Source organism: Odocoileus virginianus, chromosome 6 (genome assembly GCF_023699985.2).
Source record: "Odocoileus virginianus isolate 20LAN1187 ecotype Illinois chromosome 6, Ovbor_1.2, whole genome shotgun sequence".
Lineage (NCBI taxonomy): Eukaryota > Metazoa > Chordata > Mammalia > Artiodactyla > Cervidae > Odocoileus > Odocoileus virginianus.
This window is the reverse complement of record NC_069679.1, coordinates 25,860,237-25,881,070: the sequence shown is the minus strand read 5'-3', so window position 1 is coordinate 25,881,070 and position 20,834 is coordinate 25,860,237. Positions and strand designations below refer to the sequence as shown.

The following is a 20,834-nucleotide window of genomic DNA, read 5'->3' as shown; positions in this document are numbered from 1 at the left end:
CCAGGAATTCTCTGAGTCTGCAACACCAACTCAAAACTTTTTTCTCAAATCATTCCCTTAGCTTCATGCTATCATATGAAAACATCTACCTTGCCAAAATAACTTCTGGGAATGCCTAGTAAGCTGAAAACTAAACAGTATGTCATATTGAAGATCAATAGAGCAAAGATTGAAATCTAGCTTATAGTAAACTTGCTTGGGGAAGACAAATGAATAAATGCCAATAGAATTGGGGAAATGGGGAATAACACTTTCTATAGCCCATGCTTTGTAACTTCTGCAAAGATAGCTATGAATAGACAGCAAGGAACAGTTAAACTTTTCCTCATCATAGTGAGAATGAGCAATGCCCGAGATTTCAAATTTCAAAATTTTCAATTTGAGATCTTCAGAATGAAGTAAAACTGGGTCAAACTCAACTTCCGTAGGGTGAAATTAATGATGATGGCAAGACCTGAGGACATGACTGGTAATCCATAGATTTAGAAACAAGGGCAGTAATTCCTTTTCTGATTGTGGTACTGTGGAGTAGAAAGTTTTTCATACTTCTCTTTGGGCTAAATAAAAGGTCATTGGCCCAGAAAACCCCTAATGACTAGGTTCAGAGAGCTTCTGAGTCAGTGAACAAGAAGCATCCACATGCCGGGGGGTGACCCACCTGAACTCTATGGAGTCAGCAGCTCCTTTGCTCAGACCCTTCCAAACCTTGCCCTACATCTCTCTTCATCTTGCTGGTCTTTCCTAGCCTTTAATATCCTTTGTAATAAACCACAAATCAAGAAAGGAAACTTTTCCTGAATTCTGTGAGTTATCCTAATAAATGGTTGAACCCGAGGAGGGGGTTGTGGGAATCTTTGATTCACAGGTAACAATCTGGACCTGCCATTGTCATTTGAAGTGGGGACAAGTTTTGTGGGACTGAGTCCTCAATTTGTGGGATCTGACCCTATCTCTGGGTAGATGGTGTCAGAGGTGAGTCAGATTGTAGGATACCCAGCCTGTGTTAGAGAAATGCCTGATGTGGGGAAACCACCATGTATTTTAAAAGTATAGAGTATTCGGTGAATAAAGAAAAGGGAGTTTTTCTTTTCCGGTATTTAAAATAAACACAGAAGCAGAGAGTAGAATGGTGATGTCAGGGGTTGGGGGCAGGGGGAAATAAGGAACTGCTATTCAACAAGTATAAGGTTTTAGTTATGCATGATGATTAAGTTCCAGAGATGCTGTACTGTGCCTATAGTTAACAGTATCATATTGTACACACTGATTTGTTAAGGGGCTGATCTCACATTAAGTGTTTTCACCATAAAAAAAAAAAAAAAAAAAACTTTTGCGAGTCACAGGACACTGCCAATAAAGTGAAAAGACAACCTACAGAATGGGAGAAAATATTTGCAAATTATATATCTCTTAAAGGTCTTATATCCAGAATATATATTCTTATAATTCAACAATAAGCCAATCAAAATTAAAAATGGGCAAAAAGTCTGAATAGACATTGCTCCAAAGGTACACAAATGTCCAACAAGCATATGAAAAGATGTTTAACATTGTTAGTCCCAAGGGAAATGCAAATCAAAACCACAACAATCTTCAATCCCACTAAGATGACTATAATCAAAACAATGGAAAATAACAAGTGTTGGTGAGGATGGAGATAAATTGGAACCCTTGTGTATTTCCTATGGGAATGTAAAATGGTTCAGCTACTATGGAAAAGTTTAGTGATTCCCCTAAAAATTAAAGAATTACCATATGACCCAGCAATTCCACTCCTTGGTATATACTTGAAAGAACAGAAAACATGTATTATAACAGAAATCTGTACACAAATGTGCATAGCAGCACTATTCACAATAGCCAAAAAGTGGGAACAACCCAGATGCCCAATGAATGGGTATAACAAAATGTGGTATATCCATGCAATGAAATATTATTCAGCCTTAAACAGGAATGAACTACTTACTGATGCATGCTATAAATTGGATGAAGCCTGAAAACATTACGCTAAACAAAAGACGACAGACACAAAAGGTCACCTGTTGTATGATTCCATTTGTATGAAATGTCCAGAATAGGCAAAACCCTAAAGACAGAAGATTGGCTAATGGAATCAGGAGCTAGGTGGAAGAGGAAATGGGGATTGCCTGTTTAATGAGTATGGGTTTCCTTTTGAGTGATGAAATGTTTTGGAACTAATTAAGAGGTGAGGGCCGCACATCACTGTGAATGTAAGAAAGGCCACTAAATTGTGTTTTAGAATGGGAACTGTGCTGTGAATTTTACTTCAATTAAAAAAAGAAAAAAAGAAACAAGTAGTGAGAAAACTAGACACACAAGGTATTAGAAAAAGAGCTCTATTTACAAAGCAGAAAGTTCACAAACTCTAGCTGGAGGGAAAGGAAGGAAGAAGTTAGCAAGTATGAGCAGGTCCTTTAAGAGCAACTTCACCCCCGGGAAACTCTTGAGTACCAGCCCATGTAGTCAGCTCCTACTTCATGGCCCACTCGTGTTCCAATCCAATAAATAATCCCTCCATTGGCCATAGCCCTCAGTGTTCTTGCCAGTCATCTCGTGCCCAGGCAGGCATTGGTGAATGGTACTCAAAGTCTGGCCCTTTATAGCTCAGGGCATGCAGGAACATCACAAGGTCCTGGGGCGAGGGATCCTGTGGCACTCTCCGGCACTCTGAACAGAGTGGGTCTGTCTCTTGATTCACAACACCCGTTTTGGTTGCCTTCCCTGATGCCACAGGCACCCCGTCCAGATCCCGAGGGGCTGCCTCAACTGCTCCATCCATCTTCTGGGCAGATATAGCCATCTCTTCTAGGCAGTCCTTGCTGAGCTCTGAGGAAGGTGCTGTAGAGTCTGGGGGTCCAGGGCACAGGTCTCCCCCACAGAGATCTAACACATCCAGACTCTGTTTGGCCTGGTGCTCTGCCACAAGGTCCCGCAGTAGTTCCTCATCTGTCTTTGGGATGTGGCCGCCTCGGCCTCGTGAGGGGCCCCAGGCGGCTGAGTTGTAGATGGGGTCATTGAGGATGGGGTGGCCCAGGAACTGGAGGTGGACTCGGATCTGGTGGGTGCGGCCTGTAAGTGGCCGGCACCGTACCACACTGGAATGGCCGTTGTAGCTCAGTCTCTGGAACACTGACTCACAGGCCTTGCCCTGAGGATCTACACGGCACACCCCTACCTTGTAAGACACCACCAAGATAGGCTCCTTGCAGGTTACCTCCTCGGCGGGGAACTCCCCCGCCACCCGGCACACGTATTCCTTCTCCAGCTACACAGGAGGGAAGAGGGAGAAAGTCAGTGTGTGAAGCCCAAACCCTTTTCAGTGATGACAAATGCACCCGTATCAGACAGAGAGGGCTCAAAGCCCAGCTCCACCATTTGCCAGTTGCACAATCCTAGGCACGTTACAGTACTCAGCTTCTTTAAAACCCCTTGTCTAGAAAATGTTTGCTTAGAAAAGCATTTATCTCAACAGGGCTATTCCAAGGATTTAGTCAGCTGGGCTCTAACATACTTGGTATTGAGCCTGGTAAACAGTAAACAATAAATATATTATAACCAGATCCAGAATTACAAGTCTCAAGACCACAATCACCACTATTTAACTCTTCTACCCAAACCTCTTACAACTCTATCCAGAATCTTTCCACCAAGGAGACTCTCTCCACAGTCTTAAAAACCTTGCTCAGCCTGTCAGCATTTAAAATTTTCAAAACAGCAAATTACCAAGACAGGTACTATATGTTATCTCTAAAGATCTTTTGAAACTTCAGAGAAAATAACGTGTCTCTGGCACTTTAAGTGCTGACCTTCCTGAAGATGGGAAGCTTGAACAGATAAACACAGAGGCTCACTTCAGATCTAGAACTCGGTGATACCCTTTCAATGCAGAGCATTTGTGAGCCTAGAAGTGGCCTGCAAGAGGCAAACTCAGTTTGGCTCACCTGCCGGTCCCGAACCTGTTCATGAATTCTCTCTGAGACGGCTGCTGTTTTGGCAAACATGAGGACCCCGGAGGTAAGGCGATCAAGCCGATGCAATGGGTGTAGCTCCTTTAGTTGGTGCTCCTTGCCCAGGATGAAGATGACAGTGTTGTGTCGGAAGCGGCCACAGGGATGGACAGGAATGGAAGAAGGCTTGTCTACAACCACCACATCTTCGTTCTCCGCTAGCAGGCGGATGGGTTCTGCTGTAACTGGTGGCTCATGCCTATGCACTGTGTTCCGTAAGAAGTCATTGTCCTGCCAATGACACAGGCAACTGGTCAGCCCAGGGTCCAGCCACCTATGATCAGTCAACTTCACACACAACTTCCCCCCATCTTCCTTACTGGATGAAAGAATGGTCACAGTACATCCTTAAGCAGAAAAGGCAATATACACAGTGTATTCTTATTTTGTAAACACACAGACACACAGGCAGAAGCAGGCATTGAGAAAGCTAGAAGGATACACCTAAAATGTCATATATCTCTGGATAGTGTGATTATGGATTTTGCTGTACTGATTATTCATATTTTCTCTACAAGAAAGTTATATTTAACAATATAGTCTTCTAAAATGAAGGGGAAAATCCTCCATACACCATCACTCATTGTGACCTTGAACAAACACCAAGCTGTTAAGTCCAGAGATTTCGGCTGTAGACCTGGATTTGCTACAGGCTTACTGCATGCTCTTACGGAAGTCACTTAACTTCTCTAGGCCTCAGTTCCCTTATCTGTAAAATGTGAGCATCAGTCCAGACCTGTGCTTCAAAATTGACTGATTCAAACCACTCATTCTCCAAATGCCTTGCATCCCTTCACAACCATGGTGAGGCAGTTAATGACAGTGTCTGGTACCTCTTAGCTGTGATAGAAATTTAAAGTAGGGTCAAAGCACTGGGCTACACAATTCTAGTTTCAATCTCTGTCATTTCACAGTTCTATCCTATCAGGCTCTAGGACAAATACATCAAGTGGAAGTTATAAGAACACGGGCTTCCCTTGTGGCTCAGCTGATAAAGAATCCCCCTGCAATGTGGGACAGCTGGCTTCGATCCCTGGGTTGGGAAGATCACCTGGAGAAGGGAAAGGCTATCCACTCCAGTATTCTGGCCTGGAGAATTCCATGGACTGTATATACTCTATGGGGTTGCAAAGAGTCGGACATGACTGACCGACTTTCACTTCACTTCACTTATAAGAACACAGGTGTTGGAGGTGGCACTGTGTCTTACCTCTATGAGGTTGATCTTAGTTTCCTCGACTTCCTCACGGGTAAAATGAGGTGGCAGTATCTACTCCACAGGGTTGTCATTAGAATTAAATGTTAAAGTACATAAAATGCTTAATGCTGTGCCCAGCACACAGTCAGGAGATATAAATGATAGTCTCGATTATTACTATTTGTACAGAGATCTACAATGCAAGGCAGAAAGTCATCAGTGCCAGTGCCACAGGACTGCATAAAAGGAGCGGTAAGAATTCCTGGTGCTCCCCTGGTGGCTCAAACGGTAAAGAATGCCTGCAATGCAGGAGACCAGGATTCAATCCCTGAGCTGGGAAGATGCCCTGGAGAAGGAATTGGCAACCCACTCCAGTACTCTTGCCTGGAGAATTCCATGGACAGAGAGGCCTGGCAGTTCATGGGATCGCAGAGTCAGACACGACTGAGCGACTAACTTTCACTTTCACAAGAATTCCAACTTCTGTGCCTCGGAAACAGCAAAGTCGCTTTGATGGAAGGGATAAGGGGGCTGAGATCTGAAACATATGGGCAGTCTACCTGCGGAAATGGAGCGGTAAAAGAGTGTTACAAGTTAAAACAAGAACACTTCAGAATGACCCCGAATTTACTCCGGTACCTATGCCCAAGTAACCGAAAAAAACATGCCCCCTTTCCGGCAGGCCCCATCAGGACTCCACCTTGAGCACAATGCTGAGGTCCTGTACCGGCTCCTCGTTGAGGTGCAGGCGTCCCGCCCGGACAGCGGCCTCGTAGTAGGCCAGGGGCTGGGCTCTGAACTCCGTGCCAAAGACGTGCAGCAAGCTGTGGCCCACCCAGCGGCCTTTGCAATAAGTCCGGAAGTCAAAGTAATAGGGCCGCACTTTGCGCAAGCCGCCTTCAAAGTAGTAGCTGGTCTCAGCAAAGTGTTCGTCGCCGAAGCTAACCCCTGCCCGCCGCTTCTTCGGGGGCGGCACAACGCGCTCTCCAACCGCGCCACGCCGCTTCTTCCGCTTGCCAGGGCCCGGGGCTGCAGCCGGGGCCCGCTCCCCGTTTCCTGAGGGCTGCTTCGCGTCCCCCGAGACCGGCTCCACTTCTGAACCCGCCGGCTCCGGGTGCCCAGGGGGCTGCTCACCCCTCGCGTCGCCGCCCGCATCTCCGTTTTGCTGAGCTGGAGCCCCCAGCCCGCTCGCTGCCTCAGCCCCGGTCGAGAGTCTTTCCGCCATGGGTCCCCTACAGGCACCCCAAGTCCTGGCAAATGCGAGGCACCGGAGACTGGAGCACACTTGCCCAAGAACCGGTAGCCACGACCGGCCTCCCAGCCACATGACCCAGCGGCCGCGGCCTCTGGGTCGCGATCTGAGGGCGTCACTCAGCACCAACCAATCAGTGAGACCTAGTGCCGAGGCGGGACCGCGTTGAGAACAGGCATGAAGGAGGTAGCTGAATGAGTTGAGAGCTGTAAGAATGACTCATTAAAAGTGTAGATTCCTTGTCGATATACTCGAAGTTCCTTTACTCTGGAAAAACTCTTGAAAGAGTTACTAATATTTCAAAACAAAACAAAATGAAGATTGCTAAACTCTGAATGTACTAAGAAGCACTGCGTTGTATACTTTAAAGGGTAAGCATGTTTTGTGACTTAGAACTCAATAAGGGCTTGCCTGGTGGCTCAAACAGTAAAGAATATGCCTGCAATGCAGGAGACCCGGGTTCAATCCCTGGGTTGGGAAGATCCCCTGGCGAAGGAATTGGCAACTCACTCCAGTACACTCACCTGGAGAATTCCATGGACAGAGAAGCCTGGCAGGCTACAGTTCATGGGATCGCCCAAAGAGTCGGACACTACTGAGCGACTAACTTCCACTTTTTGTAACTCAACAAAGCTGTCATATATGTAATTAAGCACACACACCCCAGAAAAAATATTTTTACATTTGTCCTTCTCCTTAACAGCATGAGGACTAGAGATCTCCCATTTGCCTTCCCACATGGTCCTGTCCTGAGATTAAAGCTCCAAGTGGATCAGAAGATGTATTTGTCAGAATTCTTAAATGCAAAATACCGAAACCAACTCCAGTTAACTTCATAAGAGACGGAATTATTGAAAGGATATTGGTGCCTCATAGGATTCATAAGAAAGCTGGAGAACAGGCTCAGAAACAGCCAAATCAAGATAAGCCAAGACCTCTGAGAACCAGCCACATGACAAAAGGGTGAATCTTATGGAGTGTGAATTATATTTCAATAAAGTTTTTTGTGTTTGTTTTTGGAAAGAGTGTCTTTCAGAATGTGTCTGAAACACAGACAAGAAGAAAGCTATAAGAGAGGTCTAGAGAGGGAGTCCTTGTGGAATTGTATAAAGCCTTGCTGCTCAAAATGTGGTCTGTGGATTAGCAACGTGGGAAACATCCAGCAACTTGTTGGAACTGCAAAATCTTTTTCCTCTTCCCTTCAGAGCCCCTGAGTGAGAATCTCCATTTTAACAAGATCCTCAGATGATCTGACTGCATATTAAAGTTTGGAAAGCACTGACATAAACCAAGCAAAGTAGACTGTTCTCATACCCTTTGGACATCTAGCGTGTTCTCAACACTCTTCTTTGTGTGGGGAATTTCCTACATTAAATACTGTTTCCAAGAGGTAGGATCTAGAAACTGGCCTTCCCAGACTCCCTAGCAACTTGGGCATCCATCACCTGGGCTCCTTTGATCAGGCAGGGCCTTTGGTTCAGAGGCATAATAGCAGAGCAAGCAGGCAGTGTGGAATTCATGTCTGACAAGATAGCATTCGAGGGATTTGTATATTGCTATATGGAGTTATATTGGGGACTAACATGGGGGAAGTTCCTGTGTCCAGTGCCCAGCTGCAGTATGTACATTGAGTGGCACTGCGGTGTTCCCTGAGAAGTCCTTCACTGAGGTTTAGAAACTCCTGGCTATATAGACCCTGAGTCTGACTCTGGCCCCTCTTGAGATTCTGTGAACTGTTTAACATACTTTAATCCTGTGGTCAACTGAATAGTCATTAGCCAAATGTGGCTATTTAAATTAATTAAAGTGAAAGAAAATTTAAAATTCAGTTATTCAGTTACAGAAGCTGCATCTCATGTGCTCAAGAATCACATAAAACTAGTGGATATCTTATTGGACAACTCAGATACAGAACATTTATATCATTACAGAAATTTTATTATACAGAGCAGCTTTAATTCATCCCTTTTACTACTTAAACTGGCTAGAATGAGCTCTATTGTTAGAACTAAGAACTCTAGCTAACTTACTATGATAAGAATTTAAGCCTTTAAGAGCAATGGGGAATTATCAAAGAATTTCTGGTGTGTGTGTTTGTGTGTGTGATGATCCAGTGTGTGTGTGTGTGTGTGTGTGTGTGTGTGTGTGTGTGATGATGATTCAATTTTCATTCCAAAAAGATTACCCTGGTTGCCACTTGGAGAAGAGACTGAAGAGTGAATCACAAGGTCTAGGTCCAGTTCAGTGTAGTCTTTGACCAAAAGGTTTCTAATTTAAACATTCAGACACCAAATAAATTTTTAACATTTGCCAAGCATTACTTGGCTTCAGAGATACAAAGGTAAAAAAGACATGGTTCCTGACCTCAGTGAAGGCCTAGACTGGTTGAGAATACAAATAAAAAACATATTTGTACTAATCACACTGTGGGAAAACAGATACCTAAGATAGAAGGATATTGACTGCTGTCATGTGGCTTCCAAGTGTGAGCAGTCCTTGGGAAGAGGAAGATCATCAGGGCTTATGGTTTCAGCTTTGCAAGTCCGGGATCTGGTTTGGATTTATTCAGCACACACACTAATTAAACTCAAACGACATGGATGAATCAGTAAGGGTGTGCTGTGCTCAGTGGTGTCCAACTCTTTGCAACTCCATGGACTGTACCCTGCCAGGTTCCTCTGTTGATGGAATTTTTCAGGCAAGAATACTGGAGTGGGTTACCATTTCCTTCTCCAGGGGATCTTCCCAAGCCAGGGATTGAAACTGCATCTCCTGCATTGGCAGGTAGACTGTTTACCACTGCACCACCTGGGCAGCCCTATCAGAAGAGGTGACCATTTGTTAATTTACAATTGTCACTTTAAGTTGAAAGGTGTATTCAATTTTACATCAGCCACTATTTGTGCCTAACGTTAAAGGAACCCTCATACTGGTATATCAAGATATGTAAGATACGGGTGGCCAAATTTGAAATCAAGAGGGTATTCTTTGGTGAGCGGGAAATTAGAGAAAACTTCATAAGTGAGTTGAAAGGCTATGCAGCAGTTCAATGAAGCACCCATAAATCTATGACAGTCATCCTTTCCATGAATCAGATGCTACAAGATTCATGTCCCCAGGTCAGGCAGCAGTTGGAGGACTCTGGGAAACTGCCCATCCTCATATATTCTCTGTGAATAAGCACTGGCAAAATCTTGCCTATTATTTGCTCCTTTGTTTTCTAACTTTCTTGCTTTCCACTTCCTTCTGTTTGCATATTCTCAGAATGGTCATAAATGTAAGTAAAAGAGTACCCTGTAGTTGCCTTTCACATGGTGGTAGTTATCACCACCATAGCCACACTGAGTAGCTTCAGACACATCTAGAGACTATACCCTCAGCCAAGCTACCTCTACAGATGGGTGGCTACTGTCTTTTCTCACATATATCTTTGTGAGACAGTAATCAGCCCTGGAAATTGGAGATCAGGTTGGGAGGGTTATGTCTCAGAGAAACCCTCAAGGATATCAAAGGTCATCTTCTCAAAAAAAAAAAACCAAAAAAACAAAAAACCGCCTTTCTGACACGCACCTCCCATGACCACTGGCTCCTTTATGTACTCTGGCCACATTTCCGTCATATCTCTCTAACTCTTTGCTGTGATTTGTAAACGTGTCTGTCTCCATGGCGCTTCCTCCTAAGCCATAAAGCTGGGATCCATACCAAGTCTTACCTGTCTTGAATTCCCTCTTTACACAATGCCTGGAACACAGCAGAGCTTGATGCTTATTGACTAAATTAATGTGGGACAGCGTCATAACTGGTGAAAAGGACATGGATCTCCTGTGGGAGTAAGGAAAGTAATCGCCTCCGTCCCCCATTCAAGGTGCATAAGTTCTCTAATTTACGTGTCGAAGGTCTGAAATTTTCGGGGACCAACACCAGTCCAGAGAACTGCTGAGGAGACTAACTTGCTCAGGGAACCAAGAAAAGTCAGGGCTTGGAGACTGGGCTTCCCTATCCGAGCAGGAAACACGTGGAAAGCGGTGTCCGCGCGGCTGGAACGCCCTGATATAGGTGGAATCAACCTGGCCCCCTGGAAAACAGGGGCGGAGGGTGTGTTCTCTATCGTATCCAGGCAACAACAGTCCGCCCATCGTTTCCGAAGCGCTATGCGGCTCACTTCCTTACCCAGCTGAGCTCCTCTCGACCAATCGACGCACAGAACATCGCTAGGTTGGGCGGTGGTTGGAGGACTCCCGGGATCCGTCACCTGGAGACTCCGCCTCCCTACTTCTTCCCTGCTGCCTGCAAAGAAGCTGAGCTGAGCGTTTGCGGGCTGCTGGCTGGCAGTCGTGGTAAGGGGAAGAGGCGCAGGGCTGCGTAGCGTTTTCTATCCTTGGCTCCGGCCGCATTCCGAGATACCACAGAGGTGCCTCGGGGCCTGAGTCGTCCCGCCTAGCCAGTCCTTGAGGCTGGAGTGATTGAGGCCCCGGATCTGGACACGAGGGTTCTTTCTCCGTTCTGGACGGTACTTTCTAGTGGGGACCGGGTGACCGGGGCTCTGATGCTAGCAAAGTTTTGGTGTGGGTGGGTTCAAACGACTTCGGGATGGGAGTGGAGCCTCATTGTGACCCTTGGCATCAGTTCATACTGGGCCTCCGTGACATCTGGCCTTTTACTTCCGGGCCCTGAGCTTCCTGGGTTCTCGCTCCTGAAATTATTCAGATCTTTTCCTAAGCAGCCTTCCTAATCTCAGAGGTCCCTCCTGAAAGGTGTCAGTTCATCCTTCTAGACTAGATAGTTATGAAAGCCCCCAGGTTTTGTGCGTCGCTGTTCCCTCTTAGCTCTGCTCATGTTATTTTCAGTATAGTCACAAAGAGGCTGAGTTTTATTGGGTAAAAACATGGCTTTTGGAGCGGCGGGGGTCTGGTTTCCAATCAGGGGTTTCACTCTATACCAGTAATGTGTCTGTGGCAAGTTATGCTTCTGATCCTCATTTTTTTCATCTGTAAAATGATGAAAATGTCTATATTTCTGTTTTGTTTTTTTAAATAAGAACATGAGGCATATAACTCAGCTTCTCCATACAATGAGCCCATGGGCCAGTACTCTGACAGACAGGCTTCATCAGCAACATTTTTATTATCCTGGTGTACTGTGTATGGAACTGTGCAGGACCTTTAGTCTGTGTCCTATTGAAAACAAAATTTAATTTTTTTTTTTTTTTTTGCTGTTAAGTCTTTATTTTTTTAATTTTTTTAATGGAATTTTTGGTTTTTGTTTTGTTTTGTTTTTGTTTTTTTTTTCCATTCAAAACTTAATTGGTTGAGGACAAAGTGGTTGCATCTTGGAGATCTTTGGAGGAAAGTGCAGGACGGTTGTCCTCACTGGAAATGTTGTAGAAATACCTCTGTGTGTGTGCTCGCGTATGTGTAAAACATCCATAATGTACATTTACCATTTTAACCATTTCTAGATGTATTGTTCAGGGCATTAACATTATTACACAGCCATCACCACCATCCATTTCTAGAATTTCCCAAACTAAAACTCTGTCACCATTAAACAGTAACTCCCATTACCATCCCCATCCCAACCACCGTTTTATTTTCTGTCTCTGTGAGTTTGACTGCAGAGACCTCATGAAAATGGAATCGTTCAATCATTCAGTCTTTTGTGTCTGGCTTATAGCAATTCTATTTTAAAAGACAAACTTCATTATGAAAACAACCCAAGTGCAAAGTCAGAAGAGAAACCCAGTTACCCTTTTGTCATCTTTTTATCTATAACATAAGAATGTAATAGAAGACATTTTAAATTTTGTTAGGAGAAACTAATTAAAAGGCTATAACCTTCTTCCCAAGTCAGTTCTTATTCACTTGAGGTTCTGTTTTTCAGCTCAGATTCCAAATGAAAATGTTTGAAAGCATTGACTCTACAACCACAAGATCTGGCCCAGATCTTTGGGCTGAAATCTGTTCCTGCCTGCCACATCCTGACCAAGAGGACAGTGCCAGTAATGCCTTCTCAGACTCCTTTATGGATTCTTACCCTGCAGGCACAGGCCAGAGGGAGGCCCCACACTTCGCAGCACAGCCAGCTGTAAAGCCTTGGGCTCCCTTGCAGGATTCAGAAGTGTATTTAGCATCTTTAGGTAAGTTAGATGGCTTTTTTGTTTGTTGTTTTAAATCTGAAGCTGGAAGTTTTAACGAAGCATGTTGAAGTTCTATTAAATCAAATCTGGTTTTCTACTCTTAATTTTTGTTTTTGTCCTTACCACATGTATCTGTCAGATGTAATTCTACAGGGGGTTTCGGTTTTTGGGAAGGAGCCCCCTTTTCCCAGTACATCCCTTAAAACAGTCTTTGTCATTTGTGGCCTCTGTTTCATCTAAATTTTGCTTTATTTGTTGGCATTCTATAGAACACTCTTACCTACTCTTAGTGGCTCATGTATTCAGGTTACCTAAAAGTGTCAAAGCTTATGCCTTCCTGAAAGAAAAAGGTCATGGCCCCAGAGCTCCATTTTTATTTCTGATGCTACAGTTTGAGAAACTGTTATATTTAATAGAATGATTATTGGGATGGGCGTATATAGATATAATGGGCTTCCCTGGTGGCTCAGTGGTAAAGAATCTGCCTACCAATGCAGGAGACTCAGGTTTGATCCCTGGATCGGGAACATCCCCTGGAAAAGGAAATGACAACCCACTCTAGTATTCTGGCCTGGGAAATCCCATGGACAGAGGAGCCTGGTGGGCTACAGTCCATGGTGTTGCAAGAGTTGGATACAACTTCCCGACTAAACAACAACATATTTACAATAAAGTTCATTCTTCCTCTTGTTAGCCATTTCACTTTTATAATATTTCCTGAACACAACTTATCTGTGTGGCCGTAAGTATTTAGAGAGACTCCTAACTCAGGAAAGAGATTCAGATTGTCCCTTGAAAGGGGAAAGACAAATATCCAGTCTTGGACAGGATCGCCAAACTTCAGAATTGTGATATCCTGTTTTATGAAACATGAGACCCATCACAACGTGTCACAAGCCAAACCTGGGAATAATTATTTGAAGAAGAAAAGACAGTTCTGGAAGAAGCTTTTGAGGAAGGACAGAAAGAAGAGTCAGAATAGAGTTTATATATTGCTAAGAAATGTCTTGGAAAAACAAAAGGCCTTTGGTTAATGATATGCAAGAAAAAAAAAGATATGAGAAAAACACATGTGGAATGATGGCTAGTGAAAAAGATGAGGGTGTAATGTGAAATTTGTTGGGAAGCCACCAGAAATAGGATAGTCATCAATGCAGCAATGGCCAAAGAGGTTAACAGTTGTGTTATGGCAGCCAGAATCTGTCTTCAGTGATGGTAAAGAGAAGAAGCAACAGTCTGAGGAAGCTGGGGAACCAGATCCTCTGGCTTGTTGTGGCTCTGTGTCCTGGGAAAAGAAGAATCTTTCATGGAATCAGTCACATCTTTGATTGGTGAAGACTGGTTCAGAAAGTTAAAATTCCATTCATCTTTTCTAAAATCAGTTAACATGATGATTAAAATGTCCTTCCCTGAAGAAAGAAAGAGGCATTTCTGTTACCTATGGCAGAGCCTGGGTAACAATGGAGGACAGGTTTGGAGGATGCAAGGTGCCTGTTTCTGCCTGATCACACCTAACTAGGGACTCAGCCCATGGAAAGGGGGAGACTTTTTCCAGCCCCAAAGACTAGTTCCCACCTTGACAAGGTCTGACAATATAAAGGTTGTTTTTATTGCCAAATAAACTTATATCAGAGAATCCACTAAGAGCAACAATTAAAAACTTTTAACCAATTCAACGTGAGATATACATAATCCTTTTTACATCCTCCTGGAGAGAAAAAACTCCTCAAATATTTAACATTTATCAACTGTAGGTTGGTTTTGTTTTTTTTTTCACATGGTGAGCTTTTGATGGTAACTTGTAGCAACAAAAGGTGTTTGTTTTGATAAGTGGGCTCTAGTTGATGCAGCTTGCTTAGAAATGAAAATCAGATTGTGAATCATAAAGTTTCTATTGGTCCTGGGCTTTATGGCCACCTATCCGCACCAAAAAGCCGTCATTTACCCATTTATTATAGTTGGAGGCAAGACTAAATTAAGGCATAAGACAAATGGTGATACCCTTTCTTGGATTCTTTATTCTCCCCCCCCCCCCATTTATTTTTATTAGTTGGAGGCTAATTACTTTACAATATTGTAGTGGTTTTTGCCATACATTGACATGAATCAGCCATGGGTTTACATGTGTTCCCCTTCCTGATCCCCCCTCCTGCCTCCCTCCCCATCCGATCCCTCTGGGTCTTCCCAGTGCACCAGCCCTGAGCACTTGTCTCATGCATCCAACCTGGGCTGGTGTTCTGTTTCACCCTTGATAGTATACTTGTTTCAATGCTGTTCTCTCAGAACATCCCACCCTCACCTTCTCCCACAGAGTCTAAAAGTCTGTCCTGTACATCTGTGTCTCTTTTTCTGTTTTGCATATAGGGTTATCATTACCATATTTTTAAATTCCATACATATGCGTTAGTATACTGTATTGGTGTTTATCTTTCTGGCTTACTTCACTCTGTATAATGGGCTCCAGTTTGATCCATCTCCTTAGAACTGATTCAAATGAATTCTTTTTAATGGTTGAGTAATATTCTGGATTCTTTATTCTTAGATATTTATTTATTTGACTGCACGAGGTCTAAGTGAGGCACCCAGGATCTTTGACCTTAGTTGCACCATGTAGGATCTAGTTCTCTGACTAAAGATTCAGCCTGGGCCGCCCACATTGGGAGCTTGGATCCTTAGCCACTGGACCACCAGAGAAGTCCCTCTTTCTTGTGTTCTTACTTAAACTGCAAAGAGTAACTAAACATGAATTGTCAGGAAGCCATATGGACTGCTCTCACAGGGATTATAAGATGTTTGTTTTTATTAAGTCTCCAACATTCAGGCCACAAGTAGAACAACTTTCAGAAAAAACTGTTAGGAGATTCCTTTTCTTTAATCAAGAATTTAATCACACATCGTGATCTTAAAGGTCTCTTATTATTGTGTTCTCATCATGTTAATTTTAGTGTCTAATGAACCGTTGAATCTCTCTCCATTTTTCTGATTCTTTCTCATGAGGTTTGAAAACCACTTTATGACACTGTTACAAAAAAAAAAAAACCAACCATTTACTCCTCAGAGAAACTATTTTCAGGAGTTGAAAAAAGACAACAGTATACACATCACATGCCAGGGAAAACATGCTTTCCTTGGAGAGATACCTGCTGGGCTTCTGTGATTTCAAAGAAAATATGCCATCAGTTTATTTATGAGAAGCTATGGTTTTCCCTTTTCTGGAGTTAAACATTTGTTTGATACAATGTAGAGTGAAGATGTTGTGAAGGAAAAAGAAAAATGTACATTTGTCCTTAAAAAAATGAGAGCAATGTGCTTGTATTCATCAATAAGAATTTTTGGCATTTTGCATTTTAGATTACTTTTGTTTCATATTCAATTTCCTTGTTAAGCTCAACTTCCTGTCTCTTTAGAGAAGAAACTGAGAAGAATCAAAGGTTTAAATCAGGAAGTGACTTCCAAGGACATGCTTCGAACCCTGGCCCAAGCAAAGAAGGAATGCTGGGACCGGTTCCTCCAGGAGAAGTTAGCATCTGAGTTCTTTGTGGATGGACTTGATTCTGATGAGAGGTAATTGATTCCTAGTCCTGCTCCAGGTGATAGTCTGTTTCACCGAAAGCATTTCTCTTCCTCTAAAGAAGTCAGGGAGAGTGACATCTGAGTCCAGATATAATTTGATATCAACAGCAACTTTTCTGAGCTAAATACCATCCTTTTTAAGGTTGCCTTATTTGCTCTTAGTCCAGAGGTAAATTTTTGAGAAAGGATATTTTTGCCAAAAAGCAAATTCTCCACCTACATCTTGATCATAGGTTCAACAGAGTTGACCATCATCTTCATTTTTAAGTACACACTGCACCTGAGAAACTAGTCATCAATCAACAACTGGAACCAAGTCTTCTTACCTGTGAATCTCCACTGTCTTAGAGAGTTTCTGTCATATTGTAGACACTCAAATTTGTGTAACATAAATGCGTGAATTTCTTAAGCATCTCTGGTGTAAAGGCACTGTGCTGGATGTCATGGGCATGAAGGGGGAGATGTAATGATGTTCTAGACCCTTCTTTTGGTCCTTGGAACTAGTTTGGGGTGAGAAGAATATATATGAAGACATCTAACAAAATGAGGCAGCATACGAGCCAGATGAGCAGAAGTGACAATGTGCTTTAAGAGTTGAAAGACCATTGAGCTCCCTCTGGGCTCTGGTTTTGTACCAAAGGGAAAGTGTCTGCAGGTGGGCCAGATGCAGAAAGGAGGAGAGGGCATTCTGTCACAAAGAGCATGGTGCTTGCCACCGGGCACAGGCGCTCTGCCACTTACTGGGTGAGTAACCCATGTGTGTCTCAGCTTCCTGCTCTGTGAAGCAAGAGTAGTAGCTCTTACCTCATAAGGTGGTTATAAGCCTTAAATGAGTTACTGTGTATAAAGCACTTAGAACTTGTGCCTGGCACAGGGTCAGTACAAAGTGTTAGTTATTCCTAATATTATTCTTCCTAACAGAATTTTAAAATTCACTAAGAAATTGTTCAAAATTAAAGTCAATGAGGGAAATAAAAACCTGAATTTTAACGCAAGGTTTTAGGGGACTATGACTTAACCTAAGTTTACAACCTATCATTAACATTGGTTTTCAGAGTCCCATGGTATCAGATGAATACAGCTGCTGAAATCATGGACAGTATGTAAATAGAACTTCATAGTTACATTTTATTTTTTAACTTGCAAAGTATTTTCACTTACATTATCTCAAATACTCAAGGTGGCCCCAGATCCTTCAGAAATAAGGATGGCATCTAAGGTCAGGCCAGCTCCATCCAAGGGTTCAGAAAATAATATAAAATTTACTCTTTTCTTTTCCCAGTAAACTGACTCAAACACAAAAGATGAAGATGCACAGGTTCCTGAGCCACTAATAATTTGGTATTATATTCTCTCCCATCTAATATTAGTATTTCCTTCCTCTCTAGTTCTGAGAAACAATGACAACTTTCTCTTGCATAATTCTCAAATAGGAATTCTTTTTCTCTGAAATCAGATCAGCACCGAGACTCAAGTTCATGTTTCTGTGTATTTATTAATACCTAAAATAATTCCTTGTAGAAATAATTGGAACTATTTTATGAAACGTGTAGTAGATGAAGATTAAATACCCACATAGTATGGTCCCGAGCCTCCATCTGTGGGAATGCTTCTTTCTGTTCAGAACAAGCACAGGAAACAGATATGCATTTGGTTTTAAACCTAAAAGTGTATGTTTTAAGCACAGACCATTTTGTAGTGGAATTGTGTGTTTCTTCATGTATGTGAAGACCAGATAGGTGACCCCTCCTCATCATGTGCTTTTGGCAAGGGAGCAATGGGCTGGGAAATTATACTGTCCACAACATGATTCCCCCATTGTAGGTGTCTGAAATCTGCTGGTTATGGCCTTATTTCTTGGCTTATGACTTTTTGCTGTTGAAGAGCATAGAATGAGCTTTACATTATTTCTAGTCATTTGTATTTTACTGTGAATGTCTAATACCTTTAGGGAAGGATTCTGGATGCTCAAGGAAGGTAGGCGGGGATACTTCCCCCTCTCCACTGTGCTGTGCTTGGTCGCTCAGTCATGTCCGACTCTTTGCAACCCCATGAGGAGCTTGGCAGGCTCCTCTGTCCATGGGATTGGTTCTCCAGGCAAGAATACTGGAGTGGGTTGCCATGCCCTCCTCCAGGGCATCTTCCCAACCCAGGGATCAAACCCAGGTCTCCCGCATTGCAGGTGGATTTTTTACCATCTGAGCCCCCAGAGAAGCCCAAGAATACTGGAGTGGATAGCTTACCGCTTCCCCAGGGGATCTTCCCGACCCAGGAATCGAACTGGGGTCTCCCGCATTGCAGGTGGATTCTTTACCAGCTAAGCTACCAAGGAAGCCCTCCTCCTTCCCACAGATCCAAACAAAAAAGAGACCCCTGGAGTAGTGCCCATTCCTTTGTGGGGGACATTGCTATTCAGATGTTTCCATCTTGGCATCTTGCTATAGAATGAACTAAATAAACAAAAACACCTGAAAAACCATAGTTAGTGCAACTAAGTGCTGTAAGTATAATTGAGCCTCAGACTACTTCAGGTATCAGAGATACCAAGATGCTCAGGTTTCTGCCTTACTAATACAGAAGGCATAAGAGACGTGGCTTTAATCCCTGGGTTGGGAAGATTCCCCTGGAGAAGGGCATGGCAACCCACTCTCATATTCTTGCCTGGAAAATCCCCATCGACAGAGGAGCCTGGCGGGCTACAGTCCATGGGGTCACAGAGTCGGACACAACTGAAGCAACTTAACATGCAATAATTTGGTATTTATTTGAAATGTTTCCTCCTCTTGAAAATTTCTCTTCTCTCCAGTTTGGAGGAAGACCAGACAGGCATAGGCTCTTCAGCTGTTCTCATCAAGTCTTCAGAAACTGCATTTGAAGGGGGGCCTAGTGCTGCGTATCGCCCAAGTGCCCACTAGGGGGTAAATTATACCATGGAGCTGCCAGGATGCACAGCTGTCAGAGGAGTATTTGTGCCCCCACCCCGTGTTAGCACTGAAAAACAACTGCAGGAAGAAATTGGTGGTGGGTGGGAAGGCAGTCTTGGAGTATCTGAGATAATCATTAAGTAATTAGTCAGTGAAGTCTGATGCAGTCACACTTCCCTCCTCTTCTTTCCTAGCACCTTGGAACATTTCAAGAGGTGGCTCCAGCCAGATAAGGTGGCCATCAGTACAGAGGAGATCCAGTATCTGATTCCTCCAGAGTCACAGGTTGAGAAGCCAGCGCCGGGGGATGAGCCAACAGCAGCAGAACAATAAATTACACACATACACGCCCAGCAGCTGTCTTGGGTCCGGAGGGAACAGCGGAGCACTCATTGGCGGGGACGGCGACAGCAAGGAGGTATCTAGGGAGGGAAAAAGCCCAGCCTTCCACTCCACCAAGCACGAAGCCACAGCCCCCTGAGGATTTGCCAGGGCCTGGCATGTGTGACTGTCTTGAATAAAGTGACTGACCCAGTGTTCACTGGATCAAAGTACCACCTTAGTCTATGTCTCACAGCTTGTCTGAGCCCTGTTGCTGCAGGTGAGAAGTCTGCTAAGAACCTAGTAAAGGATGAAGTGTGAAGGTATTTGGAAAAACTTATGCCCTTGTGTATAATGCATAAGTTAAATGAGCTGTACTTTTTCTTGCCTCTTCCTAACGTTCCCACCCATGTTCCAAGTGTTCCATTGGTAAACTGTTGGGGGTGTGTAGGGTCAAAGAGAGTGAAGTCTGCCTCCTTGAATCTAAGCCCCAGCTGGGGCTTCTCTGCCAACTCCATAATAAATATAGGGACTTTAGGAAAAAGAGGCTGGGCTTTTCCTTCGTCTGATTGTTTCTTGTGGGGAAAATGAACAAAAGAAGTGTGAAAATGTTGGTGTCTCTGTGTATACATGTATATATATTTTTAATCTCATGCATGGTTTCTCCCCTGACTTCCTCTGATGCTTAAAAAGAGCCAGGTTCCAAATTAGACATGTAAATATGGTGTTGGTATTTGAAACCACTCCTGAATAATTCCACGCCTGCTCCTTGTGGCCACTTTCCTGGCTGAGCCTGTGCTTCCTTCCTTGTTTATGGTGTTCTTGTTCAGTTTGTATCGCCCACATAAAACTCTTCTCATCAGACTAGCCGTGTGTGTGGTGTTATTAACCCGATTCCTGCCAGAGAAGTGCTTCCAGGCAGTGAGGAGTTAAAGACAAACGCACGTCAGTGCAGGAGAGCTGATAACCTCTGCCAGATTACTGTGTTTTGTGTTTTTTTTTAAGATTTGTTTATTTATTTATTTATGGCTGTGCTGTGAGCAGTCTTTCTCTGGTTGCAGAGAAGAGGTCTACTCTCTAGTTTCAGTGCGTGGGCTTCTCTTTGCAGTGGCTTCTCTTGGGGGGCACAGGCTCTAGGTCACGTGGGCTTCAGTAGTTGTGGCACATGGGCTTAGTTGCCCCTGGGCATGTATGATCTTCCCACAGAATGTAGGATTTTCCCACAGTGGGGATCGAACTGGTGTCCCCTGCATTGGCAGGCGGATTCTCAACCACTGGACTACCAGGGAAGCCCTGGCAGATTCCTTTTTTAACACGTGCCCTCTGACAAGCCAAACTTCAGTGCTGTGAGGGTAGGATCTCTGGGGTTATGGCTCCAGTGGAGCTTCGTTTTGGGTAATAG

General features: G+C 43.7%; 2 protein-coding genes across 5 annotated transcripts; one reads left to right on the top strand and one right to left on the bottom strand.

Annotated features, from left to right (window-relative positions):
- Positions 1–1,782: 1,782 nt before the first annotated feature.
- RPUSD2 (RNA pseudouridine synthase domain containing 2) lies at positions 1,783–6,595 on the bottom strand. The gene is made up of 3 exons (XM_020872332.2): positions 5,927–6,595; positions 3,963–4,259; positions 1,783–3,286 (listed from the first exon to the last, which is right to left on the bottom strand). The coding sequence occupies exons 1-3, from the start codon at positions 6,551–6,553 to the stop codon at positions 2,552–2,554; spliced, it is 1,659 nt and encodes a 552-aa protein (XP_020727991.1). The 5' UTR covers positions 6,554–6,595; the 3' UTR covers positions 1,783–2,551.
- Positions 6,596–10,701: 4,106 nt separating this feature from the next.
- Positions 10,702–20,296, top strand: CCDC32 (coiled-coil domain containing 32). Of its 4 annotated transcripts, none has more exons than XM_020872338.2 (4): positions 10,702–10,815; positions 12,364–12,614; positions 16,022–16,178; positions 19,306–20,296. In XM_020872338.2, the coding sequence occupies exons 2-4, from the start codon at positions 12,371–12,373 to the stop codon at positions 19,442–19,444; spliced, it is 540 nt and encodes a 179-aa protein (XP_020727997.1). In that variant the 5' UTR covers positions 10,702–10,815; positions 12,364–12,370; the 3' UTR covers positions 19,445–20,296. The 4 variants fall into 4 exon arrangements, with proteins under 4 accessions (XP_020727997.1, XP_020727993.1, XP_020727998.1 ...); XM_020872334.2 differs by having other exon boundaries at positions 10,707–10,815; positions 12,359–12,614; XM_020872339.2 differs by lacking the exon at positions 10,702–10,815 and adding an exon at positions 10,822–10,988.
- The last annotated feature ends 538 nt before the right edge of the window (positions 20,297–20,834 follow it).

What these genes read in the sequence shown, in the direction of transcription:
- CCDC32 (XM_020872338.2), top strand. Translation starts at nt 12,371, where the DNA reads ATGAAAATGTTTGAAAGCATTGACTCTACAACCACAAGATCTGGCCCA. An exon ending in AGTGTATTTAGCATCTTTAG is followed by an intron (nt 12,615 to 16,021) that starts GTAAGTTAGATG and finishes CTGTCTCTTTAG; the next exon opens with AGAAGAAACTGAGAAGAATC. An exon ending in GGACTTGATTCTGATGAGAG is followed by an intron (nt 16,179 to 19,305) that starts GTAATTGATTCC and finishes CTTCTTTCCTAG; the next exon opens with CACCTTGGAACATTTCAAGA.
- RPUSD2 (XM_020872332.2), bottom strand. Translation starts at nt 6,553, where the DNA reads ATGTGGCTGGGAGGCCGGTCGTGGCTACCGGTTCTTGGGCAAGTGTGC. An exon ending in ACCTCAGCATTGTGCTCAAG is followed by an intron (nt 4,260 to 5,926) that starts GTGGAGTCCTGA and finishes TGTCATTGGCAG; the next exon opens with GACAATGACTTCTTACGGAA. An exon ending in AACAGGTTCGGGACCGGCAG is followed by an intron (nt 3,287 to 3,962) that starts GTGAGCCAAACT and finishes CCTCCTGTGTAG; the next exon opens with CTGGAGAAGGAATACGTGTG.